A 15,358-nucleotide genomic window follows, 5' to 3' on the forward strand; every position below is an offset into this window, starting at 1 on the left:
TGCTCATCTCTCTCTTAGTGATTATTCAGCTTCCTAATTTCAAGAGACTTCATCAAAATTACCATGAGTTAATTTTGCATTTCTGTCTGCTAGCTATTTATACTCTTTAAAATGTCCAATGTATCATCTGCTTTGTATTGCTAGTTGAAGTTAAAAATAATTATTGGCACCAGTAGGTGGCACCTTGGGAATTTCAGAAAATCATACCATCATCAATGGGCTAATTAGTTCCAACAGAAGGAGCATGAAAAGTTCTTGTATGCTAGACATACTGTGTGTATATACATGGCTTAAAAGTGCAGCCTAAACTTACTTTAAATATGGTATGAGAGAATTTGCCATTTAAACTTGATTTGCATGCTACCAAAAAGTAACGTCTGGAACAGTACATGTGCCACAAGTTGTCATCTTTGCTTTATAAGCTGATATTTAAAAAACTGCAAAAGATGACAAGTAGCCTTAACTTTATGGAAATGTCCTCACCAAATGAAAATTTAATCACATGGAGATTTTTTTTTCCCCAATTTCAAAATTAGAAGAGCATCTTTTTCTGCAGTTCTGTATAGAGATAATTCAGTTGATAAGGGCTCGATAGGGGGTTCAATAATTTCATACAAATTAATACATGTGATATTTGATGGTGCTTTTTTTTAGCTTCTTGCCTTTGTTTTCTGAAGCAGCCTAAGAGAAGGCAGTGCCTAATATTGTCTCTGTAAAATATTTAGTTAATACTAAATATATCCAGAGTTGTCTAGAACTGGAAGATGTTACCTTTCATGACTCATTGGTCATCTGTTTTGAATAAGCTACTCAGCTCAGGGGATTGTCCTTTGGACAGCTGTCAGAACTGGATATTTCTAACTTTGTTAGTCCAAAGACTCGATATACAATCGAGCCTTTTCAGCAGCTACTCATCTAGCTCAAGGTTGAAGTGCTCAGTGGGTGGTTTGGATTTGTAGCATCCACAGTAGCTGCTGGTTTAACTGTTCATATCAGTAACTGTTTATAACTCAATTTTCATTTCGTATAACATTACTGAAAGTTATCACATTCACATCTAAAATTTACTTAGGTCTTCCAGGGTAGGAGTTATAAGGAGGAGTCTTTATGAATGAATGACTTCTGAATTTTTCATTAGATGCTGTATAATAACTATAAGCACGTGCACAAAGTTTCTGCTATTTATGCTAACTCATGATATCATTTGAGGTAACTGACTGCCTCCAAAATCTACTGAGAGTTCACTCTCTACTGGCACTTCAGTGTTGGTTGCTGCCACTGAAATTACTGTTATTTCTCTGACAAAAACTGAGATTTCATGGTTTAATATCCCATCTCATAAAGGATAATTACTACTCTTTAAACACGTCTGCTCTTGAAATGGAGATTCACATGTATATTGTATTTTAAATGTCAAGGAAAGACTCTTTAATTTTATTGCATTTTATTATAAGTTCATTTAATTGAATCTTAAGTTTCAGTAATTAAAGTAGTTTAATCTGAACATTTATAGGCATGCTGCATGAACAGCTTGTTAGGATCGATGTATACTTCACTATTTTTACTCTCTCTAACCTTTTTGATAATCATAATGGTCCAATTGGCTGTGGCTCATGTGGCATTTTGGAAATGAGCCACAATATATTGTTCTTGGAAGTACAGCAATAGTTAGTGCACATTTCTTAATAGAGGAATAATGTTTTATCAATGAGCTTTCTTAATTTAACATTATTTAATGTGGTACAAATCATTAATTTACAACAACTTTGAGGGAGTGTCAAAGGTGAATGGAACCAAAAAGAAACCACGTATGGTTTCATGAACTGTAAACTTTGTTCCAAAGGAAGGCTAAGAGAAAATCTCAGTAATTGATTTCTTTATATCTACAGAGTTGTCAAACTTTTTCCTTAATAGCTTTTTATTTATTTATTTATTTATTTTATCTTTGACTTAGCAGAGAAGGGAGGTACAGGGCTCCAGATGCAGGGAGACCATATAGCATTACTTACATTATGAAGAAAGTAAATCATGTATGAAAATACATATTGAGGTTTTTAGTTGTTTTATCTGAAGTCAGCAAAGCATTGCAATTTTGCAGCATAAGAATCCAGACTTTTTTTTTTTTTTTAAAAAAAAGGCAGTGGGGGAAGAAAGGAAGATTATTAGCCTAGGAGCCTTTTAAAATTGTTTTGACTCTCATGAAGCATGCCCACTGCTATATATGTAGTCTTTGTTTGCACAAAGTTCATACAGTGGTAGGAGGAGCTTCCAGCAATTTTTTGTAAGAAAGAAATCATGCAGTAACAGCATATCAGCTTCTTCAGGGACATTACTTGGTTTAAGGCATTGCAGCTCAAAAGAAAGCAATCCTTGTACTGTGCGCATCTTCATCAGAAGTTCCATCTTTTGCTGTGGATAATTAAAAATCAAACTATGCTGTCAGATGGAAATGTGATTTGGTTTGGTTTGGCCTGTGTTTTGCAGAAAAGTCTTCACTACTTAAGCTTGAAGAGATTGACATTTTTATTTGTATAATCTTTATTAATGTTTTGGGTTTCTTTCTCCCCAATTCTTTCTAGGTAATATTAATGGCTGCCAATTAAACTATTATTTTTTTTTGCTGGCTGCTATCCAAGGAGCAACCCTCTTGCTTTTCCTTATTGTTTCTGTGAAATATGATCATCAAAAATCGAAGATTAATGAAGTGGCTGCCAATGGGAGGATCTGATATCTGTTACAGAGCAGGCTTTATTACAGCAGCACACAATGAAGTGGCAGTGCGCCGTGAGTCTGCGAGATCTTATGTTTTCTCCAGTAAGACTCTTACTAGACTTGCATGTTACAAGCGTTCTCGCCCCTGCCCCCTCTCGTGTAACGTAGGTAAGTGCCTTATGTTGGCGGGGCTGATTTCTTGCACTACGTCCTGGTGGAGGACAAACACAAATCTTGGAAGTGTATTAACTCTAGGCATTCGAGTTGCTCTTTGTTAATTGTGAGGTGTTTACTTAACTCTTGAAAGTTGGGACACTTTCACTTGGAAATTAAGTATGACGAGTCACATGGATTCTTCCTGACTGAAAAACTCTGCTTAGTGAAGAACAGTGGATCTAGAGGAACGCCCTACCGTCTCAAGCCTACATTGAGGACACAGGAAAGAAAACATTTTACAGAAACCTCAAGCAGTGGTTACAAGAATAAATTTTCAATCCTGAGAATCATTTTTGGGGGAGAAACAGGGACAAATTAAATTGCAGGTTAGCTCAGATTAAAAAGAAATGTAGTTTTATAATTGACCTTTCACTGGCAGTGTTTGAAGGATTTAAGTCCAAGCTGGCAGTCAAGAGTGTGCAGTACTGGAGACTGAACTATATGTCACAGTAGTTTGTCGTACAGCTGCTGCAGATTATGGTGAACAACGCACACTTATTAGGACTGAAAAGGTTTTACTTCAGAAATGTTTTTATTTTTGAATCTGCATTAGGACAATATGGAAACATACATCTTTTGACAAAGCACTGTTCAGTCTAACGCTGTTACTTCCCTACATAATATTCTAAATATTTGCAGAAAGAAAACTGAGATTGAATTCTCAGCAGATGAAAGCGCAATAACAATTTAGAAGCCTTTCAGCTAGTTCCTTCAGTCTTGTGTCTTACTCCTAGCTAACATGCTACAGGGTTTGTATCTTTCAGCAACACATTCCTATAGCAGAGCAAATGGTTTTATGTTCAGTCTCCTGAATTTTATTGATTCTAATCTTAATCTAATTTTAAGATTGTGTGCACTGGTATGGAAGATGCAAGGAATTATGCAGAAAGAAAACTCAACTTTTTATTAATGTGTTGAATTTTTATAGTTTCCTTTGTCTGCATTTACGTTGTTAAAATGTCCTTCTTTTGTACCTGGACATCTTTTTAATGAGTTTACAAAATAAAAAGAACTTCCGTGCTGTGACTTTTGACCCTTTGTTTCTAGGTGAATAAAATTATACTACAAATATTTTGGTTTTTAACCTTTATTTCCTAAATATACAGTGGAATGCTATTAGATTTCTAAATGTACACTGGCATCCTATTAGTTCTGTCAGATAACATAGCAGTATGCAAGCTGTCCTGTCTTTGCCAAGATAAATTAATGTAGATGCTTCAGCTGTTGCATTACTTAGTATGATTTAAAATGGGAATAACTAAAGAGAAATAGTAAGCAACATCTCATACAAGGAAGAGCTAGTTTCTTTTTCTAACTTTGTTTTAAAAGCTCCATCTGTGCTATGTTTTTGGAATATCCCATTTATAATCAGCTAAAAAAGCCTAATATTAAGATGGTATAAGCTGTGTAAGGAACATATAGGGATCAAATAATTTTTCTTGCATGTATGCTGCTTCAGTCATGCACTTCTGATATGGGGATGAATCTGTAGTGTTTCGTCTTTATTTCATTAATTTCCAAAGCACATATATAATCACAGGAGAGAGCTGGGCTGTGCCTACTAAGTAGTAGTGTACTAGATTGATGAAGGCTTTGATTTTAGAAGTCTTCTAGTCCTTCTGAAGGACGAACTATTTGCAGAGCCTCCAAGAGGAGTGTTGCTTCTGGTGTTAGATGTCATCAGCTTTGGTGGCTGTGTACTTATCCCTCTTCTGGTAAGTGAACTTAATTGCACTATTTTTTTCCCAAGAGCTAAAATTTTTCAACAACATTCACAAATTTCCCATCTGATATGAGTCTGCTGATTGTAGTTAAAACTGAGTTTAATGAAGAATGGAGAGTAATAAAGTAGATGTCTAACTGTGATAGTCTGTGCAGGCAAGCTTTAGTGAAACTATTATTTAAGGAAAAAAAGACAATCAATAAATACTAGGTTAGCCTACTCAATATTTAGGCAAATGTCTTTTACCCTGCTACCAGCATACAGTACATGTCTGCATGTTTCTGTAGGGCTGTGGTGGTTCTAACACTCTGGAGATGAGACTGAACATGCAATCAGTTGTATAATTTAATTTTTATTTGGAATGACTTGGCTGAGCTCCAGGCACAAGTAATTATGACCATTTATGAAGATTAATCTGACACTTCTCATCAAAGGGCTAAGGCCTTTTTGTGACTCAGAGGCTTAGCCGATTCCTCCTCCCTCTCTTATCTTTTAGTGTTTCCACTCCAGTCACAGAAATAAGACTAATCAATTAGCTTTGTGATTGAGCACTGCACCTCATTAATGAAATACCTTGAAGTGTACAGTTTGAATTTAGTTACGTTCACTTCTTAGATTGTTACACCGCAATGGAAAGATCTGACAGGACTCACCACAATGGACGTTTCTAAGCCTCTGACTTTCCAGGTATCTTAAATTCAAAGCACAACATTGAAAAGTAAGTACTTGTTCACGATGAGAGCAGGTGTCTGATTAAAGTTCATTACTTTTACTTATAAAGAATTATGGAAAGAACAAGCATGTACCTTATAATGCCTATGCAAGCTGTAATAGAATCATCTATGAAGAACAGGTGCCTGGGACCCTGTGTTTCATTTGAGATGATAAGGTGGGTGCATTGCTTGTATGATTGTGAGTCTTTGAAGAATACAGAAAGACCTGTTTGCTTGTGCCTTTGTATCTATATAGTCTATACTGAATATCCCTCCTCAGAAAAGGGGTCTGTTTTGTGTTTATTCTGCTTATGTAAACCTCCAGAGCGTTTAATTACAGTAGTTGAGGCATCAGTCAGTATTTCCCTTTAAAGTCTGTAGTCAATTCTGTGAGTTGTTTTGGTTTTGTTTGGGTCTTTTTAAACAAAAGTTGCTCAGGGCTGACACTTGTCAGACAACGTTTCAGCTTAACAATAAACCTATATTAAAAGATGCATGGAGTTCTTAATATTTTTTTTGTGCTTGAAATTGCTTTTTGAAAAATGTTATCTTAGTGATTTTGTTTATATGCAGGGCAAGTTGTGTTACTGCAGACAAGCCCTCTGGGGAAACAGATTACAATGCTTTCCATTTGAACAGTCAGTGGTTTGAGATGCAAATTCATTTCTGAGGAAGCAGAGAGTTTGTAGACCAACGCTCAGCGCTGATGGTGGAATAATGCACAGACCTGAGAACATGGTACCTGCTGGCCCCAGAGCAAGGCTGTAACTGCAGTGAAAGAATGGAGAAGAGAAGTTGGGTCAGAAGCTATTAAACGCTAGGTATGTAAATACACACTTTGCTCCAGGTAGCACTAAGTTCAGAATATCAATGAGCGGTGCTTTCAGTTAAGATTGCCTAGTGACAGTTAATATAATCTGGCTATTGGCTGTTTTTTCATGTCATGTACACAGTATGGTTTAATAGTCCTTTCCATCTTGGAATTAATTTTTCCATTACAGTATTCACAGCACAGATTTTGTTCTGTAAGTCAGTGGAAAGAATAGTTGTCAAAACCTAGTTACATAGTAATTGGATCCACTTGCAGTGGTTTTCAAATGAGCCTTACTACATGACTAGTAATCTCTAACCTACAGTCTGTTGGACTTAAAAGATCATAAAGAAGGATGAAAAACATTACACTTTTACAAGCACGGAATTGGGAATTAATTATAATCCATGCCACTAACTTCAGTCTGCCAGTGGCTGTAGTAATGCTTGAAAAAGGAGGTAAAATAACCGAGTGTATTGAGGAATGATCGGAACAGAAAGAACTAGGAAGTTTAAGTGGCTACTTTATACCCTGAAGGATGAAAGCTTACTTTTCTTTCCATTCTTTGATTAATTCTTTACTCCCTTATATGTATTTTTTTATTATCTTTCTTAAACATACCGCTTTTATCAGGACATTCTCCTACAGTGAGTAAGTTCAAAATATGTACGTAACATTAATGGATATCCTTTCGTGGAAGGAACATCTGTGCTCAGCTGAGCTGTGGCTGCATTTTCTGCAGACAGTCCTGAGCTAGCTCGCTACAGCCTGGGAGAACTCCAGCACAAGTTGGTATGGGCGATCCTTGGCTGGCTCTGCTGCTTCGGAGCAGGTGACAGCACCTCATCAGCATCCACCCAGCAGTCTTGGATCTAGTCTACAGAAACTGCAGGCACATCGAGACATACTCCAGCACTGTATTCCTCCTTTGGTGCATAGCTACCGTACAGTATGTTACTGATAAGACTTCTCATCCCCCTGACTAGGAAGTGTTAGTCAGTAATGAGATTTAGTGATACAACAGAGTCCATAAATCACATTTGACAGGGAATAGAACACATTAATGAACAGGGTAAATATTGCATAGGCTTTTGAAGATGGAACTTCAAACAGATAACATGCTTTCTGAAAGCTGTGAAATATTCTTGACCGTCTCTGCACGTCTAATGCTGTACATCACAATCTCTTCCTATCTACCCCATCGCCTTTTCAAGAGTAGTTTTCTCTGGCTCTGAACTCTCAGGAAACCCTAAGGTCTTGAATTGTTCTGTCTGCTGTAGCTATGGAAACTGGTTAATACTGTGTATCAACACAAACTGACTATAGCATATTTAAGTAATAATAACTATTAACTTGATTTTAATGACAAATGGCTTTACTGTCAGGCAAGATGCTATAAACTACTAGTCTGCAAACTAAACATCTGTGAAGAGCAGCATTCTGCTCAGAGTCAGGATGAAGGGGCTTGAGGGCGAAGATCCTAAGGGCTGATGTATAGCTCCAAGTTTTAGGCAGATTGCTATGCAGACGCTGCAATAATTAAAATGTGGGGAAGGTTTCCCATTAATTCTGCAGAAATTTAGAACTTTGTCAAAGTGATCCAGAATTAAAGCACAACTTCCTAATGGGAAGTTAATATCCTGCACAGGAAAATCTGGATTAAGTTCCTAGAGTGAAATAGTTCAGATGCCGTGTTGGCAGACTTTGAAGTGAGTTTTCCTCCTGCTTGTAGCTAGGTGGAAGATAACGCAACTGCAGTAATTCTGGAACCAAGGAACATGACCGAAATCCTAGTGACGCCTGTGAAGTACAGCTTTACATTTAAATTCTTGTTCTCTCCTTTGAAAGATGTCCCAAGCATTTGATAAACCCTGTCCCCTCAATTCCTGACACACTGCCACCTCTGGGAGAAGGGCGATAGATAGAAAATGGAAAGCAGTCGGTCAAAGGATGGCATCGAGCAGATGTAGGTACACAATGTCATGTGATGTTACAACAGATACGATACTTCTCTTTCTAGCTTCGGCCGTACGTTTGGGGAAGGTGCTTTTTTCTCTCACATTAGAAAACTGTCTGAAGGCTAGGGCTGACTGCAGAGCACTGGCTTGTCTATCTTATTTGGAGGTTTAAAAAGTAAAGCTATGCTAATAAAGCATTTCTAATAGTGAAGTTGGTGGTTTTTTTTTTTTTATTACTCCAGTGTAACATATTGTCAGTGAAGTACTCCTTGACAGCCTGACGACTCAGTTTGATTTTACAATAACAATTATACTCCAACATTGAGCTCTTGGCTGGATAAATGTGAGTGCCTTCAGCAAATTCCAGTATTGCTCTTATGTTAAACATAGGGAATGTTTCTGCTTGTTTCTTAAGACGTTACTGACTGATAACCTCCATACCATCTAAATATCTGTCAGCTCATCACAGATTAAAAGAAATGTGGGGTTTGGTAGGTGTGCCAAAATTTCCTAGGTTTTTAATGCAGAATTTAGTACTGTACTAGATGTTACTGATGGAAGGAATTCAATTAACTGTTAACTTGACAGAAATCACTGGTGGCGGTCATTTTCGTTGTTTCTGCTGCCTCCATCCACCTGCTGGCACAGACCTTAGAAGCGGTGCAGGGTTGTGACCAGAGGCGATAGTCTGGGTTTGAGAGTACAGTTCCTGGGGTAAGAGAGGGAATGTCCCTTCCCCTTCTCTTCCAAGTAATTAAAGAAATGGACAGGGGATCCTTTCCTCTGGAGGGGCTCTGTTTGTAGGTGTAGTTGGAACAAGACCTGAGGGATGGGACCACGTCATTCGGGCTCACTGCAGACTAACGCTTTGAACTTCTGTGGCGTCTTGTGCAAAACGTGTCTTGAGATGTCTGTCCTGAGGCATAAAAGCCTGAAGAAGATGTTACAAAAGACTGCATTTCTGAAGGTCTGAAGCCCTGCAGCCTAGCCTGGATGAAATAAGCTGGTTGTGTATTTCATCTGTTTGGCATAAAAAAGAACCTTCTAGATGCTGCAACCTGCAATTTAAAAGTTGATAAATTTCATCTCTATTCTTCCAGAAATGAATTAAAAACAACCTAAATGTTTCTACTTAAAAGCCTGAATGACTAAAGGGAGGCAGATGATTACCCTCAAAGAGCAGACATTTCACCTCAAAGGCATAACTCAGAAATATGAACCAGGTGTTCCTCCGCTTGTAAATACAACGCAAGCACTGTAAGAGGTAAATTACTTAAAATAGCAGGAAAAAGTAGAATAAAAGCAGCGGAAGGGATCTCTGCTGTAACCCAAGATTTTACAATGTCATATGTAGTTAGTTAAAAGGTGAGTAGCTTTAAAATTAATGAATTATTATTGCATCTTCTAATTTCTTGACTGTTGCTATGTGAAAACCCTATAGAGAAACTTCCCCAGGGCTATCAGAGCTGCGCTGCAGAAGATGCACAAATCAGTGGCGATGCTTTGGTTTAGTTTAACACTGGTGCTAACAGATAATACAGATAATATTTGGACTTTTCCTTTTCTACAGTTCCAATAAGGTATAACCCATTAGCAGTCATGCTGCGTGATTAGTTATACCTGCCTTCTCTTACCGCTGTAGATTACACAACCCCTTGTTATGATAATTATTGGTGTCCAGCCTGGGCTACACAGATTATAAAAATAACTTTGATTCAAATAGAAAACCTTAGATTGTAAATTAAGTAGTGATGGTAATCATGGGCCATTGGACTACACCTCTGGTCTGTCTCATCTGTCAAATGTGAAGCTATTATGAAAAAAATTACTTAGGGGGTTGGTTGGGTATGATGGTGGAGAAGGTCTCTGCTGTGATTTAGCAGTAGGCTGGGGCACAGTGCTCAAATCTTAAAATCAATGCTTGAAGAGTTACTCTAAATCATACTAGAAGAAAGAAGTAGAGGGAGTAGTCACAGAATAAAGGTCTAAATAATTCATGTTGGGGATTGTCTACAACGCCAGATATCCAGGAGCGTATCAGGAAGATCAGTCTGTCAGTAGCTGCTCTATGTTAACTCCTCGTTGATACTTATTCTGTATGGATTACCAGTTTTAGCAGGTTTTATCTGGATTAATTTAAATGAGAAAAACATCCACAGAACAACGGAGAGCTTAGAGACATGTTTGAGTCACCTCTGACAACTCTTGTCACCAGCTGAGCCCCTGCTAATTGCATGTAATTTTAACCTCCCAATGGCAAAGCAACACAACTGAACACAAACCGTTCCCTTGTAGCACAAGGATCCTTTTCTCTGTATCGCATCACGTGGAAGGCAGGCTGAGAGTCCCCCTGTAGCTACTGACAAGAGCTCAACAGACAAGTCATAACTTGTTGAAGTGCTGCAATTCAATCTTGTCTCTGAACCTAAAGGGTCAACGTCGCAAGTCAGCATAGACAAGTGATTACACCATAAAATAAGCAAAACTGAATTTTAAAGCATTTTTGCAGTGTAGAGAAGCCAAACAGATACTAAAAGTCTAGAGAAGCACTAAAGTCCTGTTTCAACAGACTTGAATCTTGGTAGTTTAACCTTTAAAATTTTTCCCTTCTTTACTGTCTTATGGTAGCCTACACTTCAGTTGTGTAGCAGTCTAATACCATTTGCAGCTACTAACCGGGTCCAGGAGCAGTGGAGGATGGCGGGTAAAGCCTGTCAGTGATGCTGTTACAGGTTTTCAAAAATGCAATAATTTCACAAATTTCCACACTCATAATTTCTAAATTCCAACTCATCAATTTTAATGATCTCTAATGTTATAAAATTGTTCTACATGATACAAAACTGTCCAAATTCAAGTACTTATAAAAGCATGAAGTGCTACAATAATTTAAAATAGCTGCGTGCTTTGCAAAGCACTCTCATATTGCTGGAACACTTCAAATATTTTTATAAGGATGTCAGACTGGAATGTGGCCAAATAGCCTTTTGAAGTAAAAGCAGAAGACATCAAAACACGCTGCACAGAGTGAGAAAAGCACTTGAACTATCTTGAAAAATAGTAGTTTCAGCATCTTTCTGAAGCAAAAGCAAGAGATTTCTACCTCACGGATGTGTTCCAGAGTTCGGGTCCTGATCCTGCAAACGACCATTTGCTTCATTTATTGTAGTAGGAGTACTTGTGACCCCCAAAGCCCAGCATGTTTTGTGACTTCCCAGAGGCTGCCATCCTGAGCGGTTCTTTCAACAAGCCACGGAAAGGCGACGTTCGCTTTCACAGTCAGCATTATCTGACCAACACAGTGAACACAGCTGAGCAGGGAAGGAAAGGCATTCACAAGCACCGAACAATGCAGCCTGGTATCTCCTGCTGCTGCAGTGAAAGAAAATGTGACATAACCTCCAGATGCTACTTTGCCCTAATTCTTACAAATTTCCATACCCAAGACAGCAGCTGGCTGCTCTCAGCTATCACCAAAATCTGTGGTCTTACCTACGTACGTCTGTACGTGTAGCGTGCCTGCCCATGGTACACCAGAAAAGTTGAAAGAAACTTCACATGGTTTCTCAGCAGTTAATATATGCTGAATCCAGCAGCCTGATTTTCATGTTTCTTGGAAAAGATGGCTAATTCAGGGTTCAAATTAATCTTGTTTAGTTTTGCACATATGAGTAAGACTTGACAGGAGCTGCCTCTAATTAAAATTGTGCTACTGCATCACTTGGTCCTACAGACGATGGAGTGGAAAAATATGCCACGATAACATCCTCCTTCAATTTCCTCTTTAATTTTTGGTACAATAGATGTATTTTCTTCTGCCTTCTGAAGAAGAGACTAATGTATCCCTGAAGTTAATAAAATGATATGGGGTCATTTTTATTGAAAGAAAGTTAAACATCTGCTGTGTCTATTGCAGTATATTAAACAATTTTTTATTGTTCTCACTTCCACGACCTGATTCATGTCCCTGGCAGGCAGAGAACCCTATTGTCTGCTTTTCATATATATGTAGCAATTTAAAATGTGGCTGTTAAATAAAATTTAGAGATGCAGACCAGCTGCAGATACAAGCAGTCAAGGATGGGTGGTGTTAATGGTCCCTAGCTATCCTGTGTATGTCCACCCAGCTCATGAGCCCTCCCTGCTCCCCATTCTGTGAAAGGGCGCGTGGAAATTGCTGGGGGGGACATCGTGCCTTGCAAAGGAAGAGGAGTCCTTACAGCAAACGGCAGCGCAGAAGGGGACACAGCCCTCAGCCACTGCAAACAGCATCAGCGCTTTGCACAGATCTGGCGTTAGCAATCCGCCACATCGAGCGGCAGCACTACGTACAACGGGTGTAGCTTCTACTTAGAGTTTATTCCACTCCACTCACAGAGATCAGCTGAGGGCTCACCAGGAAAGGAACTTTGCGTGTGTGTGCTAAGCGTGATGCAGTTCTAGCAAGAGAGAGCATCTGGCCACAGAACGACATCTGGGTACCGGCACGTGGCGAGGCAGAGCACTGGGACAGGACTTGCCCACGCCTCTGCCAGAATGACGTGGGCTCCCAAGAGATCCACGGTGCCTGGGATGTTTAAAGCAAGCCCAGAGTAGCAGAGCACCAGACCTTTTAGTCTTTTCCATCTCTAGTAGGAGTAGGATGCTACTAGCTATTATGAGGCACATGGTGTTATTTTGAGTCGTCTTTTATACAAGTCAGGTTTACACAGTAGATTACATTCACTGTTTTAAAGGGTTTTTTGCAGATGGGAAACTGAGGCTGCCTGACTGCTCCTGTATCTGAAAAGCAAAAGGTCTGCCCACCAAAAAAAAAAAAAAAAAAAATATTACTGCTGAAACCCATCCAGATGTCAAATGCAAACTGTAAGGAGCAGAGGCGTGATCTCAGCCACAGTTCAGCTTGCAGTCTCTGCAGTTATCTGCTCTTGAGTTTCCTCAGTGTACAGGGAGGGGGGAAAAAAAGTTTTGGGCTGAGGAAGATGGTTTGGTGTGGGGCTTCAGGTTTTTTTTGTTTAATGTGGGAAATGGGGTAGTGTTGGAGAAACACAGTAATTTGCTTTCCCTTAAGCTCTGTTAAAATTACATCAGTTTTGGTAATGCTTCATATCTACTGAGGGGAAGCACATGGGGAGGAGGAAGGCAGATGAACATTTTTAGTCATTTTTTATCCAGTTCAGATGGATGCTGGGAGCTCAGGGACAGGCATGAAAGAAAAACACTTCACTTCATATTAATGTTTCCTTACGCCCACTTAAGAGCCCAGTATGTGCCAGCAAAAAACCCCCAAACTCGAGCATCCATAGGAAGGGAACACAAAAGCAATGTGAGCACAGCCAGAGTTGTGCTCAAGCGCAGTTTACGGAGGGGAGGAAAAGACTGGCTGAGGCATTTGCCCAGTTCTAGATATTTTATAGAGATATTTGCCCCTAGTTGCCAGGATTTAAAATAGATTTGTTTATAGTGAGCATAGTAAAGTGACTATCTGCTGAGAGGCTGACAGTTACGATTAAGCCATCCTTGCTGGCATGAGATACAAACTAAAACAGACAGCAGATGCAAATGGTTTTAGAAAATGCCCATTCATTCCACTACTGCTTTTTCTTAAATGAAATCAACTGAATTGCGTTAATGTATGAACTGCAATAAGGTAACACCTGTTCAGGCCAACACCTTGTCACTGGGCAAACCTGCCTTTGGAGTCTGATTCTCACATCGGCAGTGACATCATTTCAAGCTCAGCTTCCCCACCCCTCTGCACCCCAGCACGGGAGGAAGACGGGTCTGAGGTCCTGCTGGTGGCTCTGCACGCAGCCGGCACCCCGTGGGTCTTCACTAGGGTGCGAGGGACATTTAACTTATTGCCACCGCTTCCTATCTGCTGCTTTTGGACTTGATGTTGTGACTCAGCCGGCTCCTGCTTCGGAGCTCTTATTGCAGTGCAGGAAAACCAGCCCGGGCTGCCTGCAGCCCTACCCCAGCCCGTTCTGCGTGGCACTGAGGGATGAAGCGTTTCAGGACAGAAGACAACCGTTGCCCTTTCCCCCATCCATCCCCCCTCTTTTGGGTCCGTCACAGTTGCTCACAATTAAAAGGTAACTCATATTTATAGCCTTTCTCAGCGATCAGCCTCTCTGCGAGTTCACCTTTTATTGCTGCGATGCCTATAAAAACAAAACTGGCAAACAGTTCAGCTGTCTTCTGTGTTAAGTGGCGTTGCTTCCCTCTTCCCCAGCACACTCTCATCTCTCTGTAAGCCAAGTGCACATTTAGAGAGAAATAAAACACACTTTAGTTCAGGATTTCTGCTTGTTCGGTGCTTAGCATGTTCCCCACTTCTCTGTTAGGGATCTCCTCAAAACAATGATATCACTGACGGAGGAGCCTCAAGCCTGAGACTGACCAAACCTGCTGCTTTATTTGCGTTTTGTCTTGTTTCCAGGTTAGCAGAATCCTACGTGTTTGAGTGACAGCGAGTGGCCTCATCTCCCCGTACTGGTGAGGTACAATTGCGTAAAAGCTTGTGCTCAGCGTAAGCCAAACATTCCCCTTCTCCCCCCAGTTCCCACTGCAGAATGGCCTCAATCTACCCACACGTCTTGCAACTTCTCCATGATGAGCTATTGAGCAATTCACCACTCACCTCGACTGTAATTCAGAAAATAACTCTTTTCTCACTGCCTCTCAGTGTCCTTGAAGGGTTGCACAGCAGCCATAGCCCAAGGTGCAGCTGTACAGCGAGTTTCAGCATCATATATTTCTTTACTCAATATCACAAGGCCTTTGTTCAGCCCAACTTTTTGCTCCCTTCTACTCCTACTCTTGCTGTCACCATGGAAGTAGTGCTGTAACTACAGAAATAAGTGACTTTGTGTTAGCATGGATTGTGGAAGTCACTCCACAACCCATCGAGAGGTTTACCTGTCAAGGCATGAAAACACAAGCTGTGCAGAGCCTGACGGAGGGGCCCTCGCTCTGCAGCATCGTCTGGAGGCCACCGCTGTGCCTCAGGGGAGCGGGAGGGATGGGAAGACCACAATTCGATACCTGACGTTACTTTTTCAAGGTCAAATAACAAGTCCGTGACAATCATCTGTGCCTCAGCTCCCCCCATTTGTATAATGAGTGTAATGATTCTCATTTATCTGCCAGAGGCATTTTGAAGCTCCCTTCGATTCATTAATGTGTAATGTACCTTGAGAGTCTTTATTTTAAGGGATTAAAC

At 40.0% G+C, this 15,358-nt stretch overlaps 1 protein-coding gene across 1 annotated transcript in view; it reads left to right on the top strand.

The window, feature by feature from the left end:
• The window catches only part of SLC15A4 (solute carrier family 15 member 4), a 30,645-nt gene extending 26,693 nt beyond the window's left edge, over positions 1 to 3,952 (top strand). The window contains exon 8 of the mRNA XM_054844328.1: positions 2,580 to 3,952. Within this exon, the coding sequence (XP_054700303.1) occupies positions 2,580 to 2,728 (149 nt within the window). The 3' untranslated portion in view covers positions 2,729 to 3,952. The remainder of the gene's footprint in view (positions 1 to 2,579) is intronic.
• Positions 3,953 to 15,358: the final 11,406 nt, after the last annotated feature.

The sequence above is a fragment of the Grus americana genome, chromosome 16 (assembly GCF_028858705.1).
Source record: "Grus americana isolate bGruAme1 chromosome 16, bGruAme1.mat, whole genome shotgun sequence".
NCBI classification, from domain to species: domain Eukaryota; kingdom Metazoa; phylum Chordata; class Aves; order Gruiformes; family Gruidae; genus Grus; species Grus americana.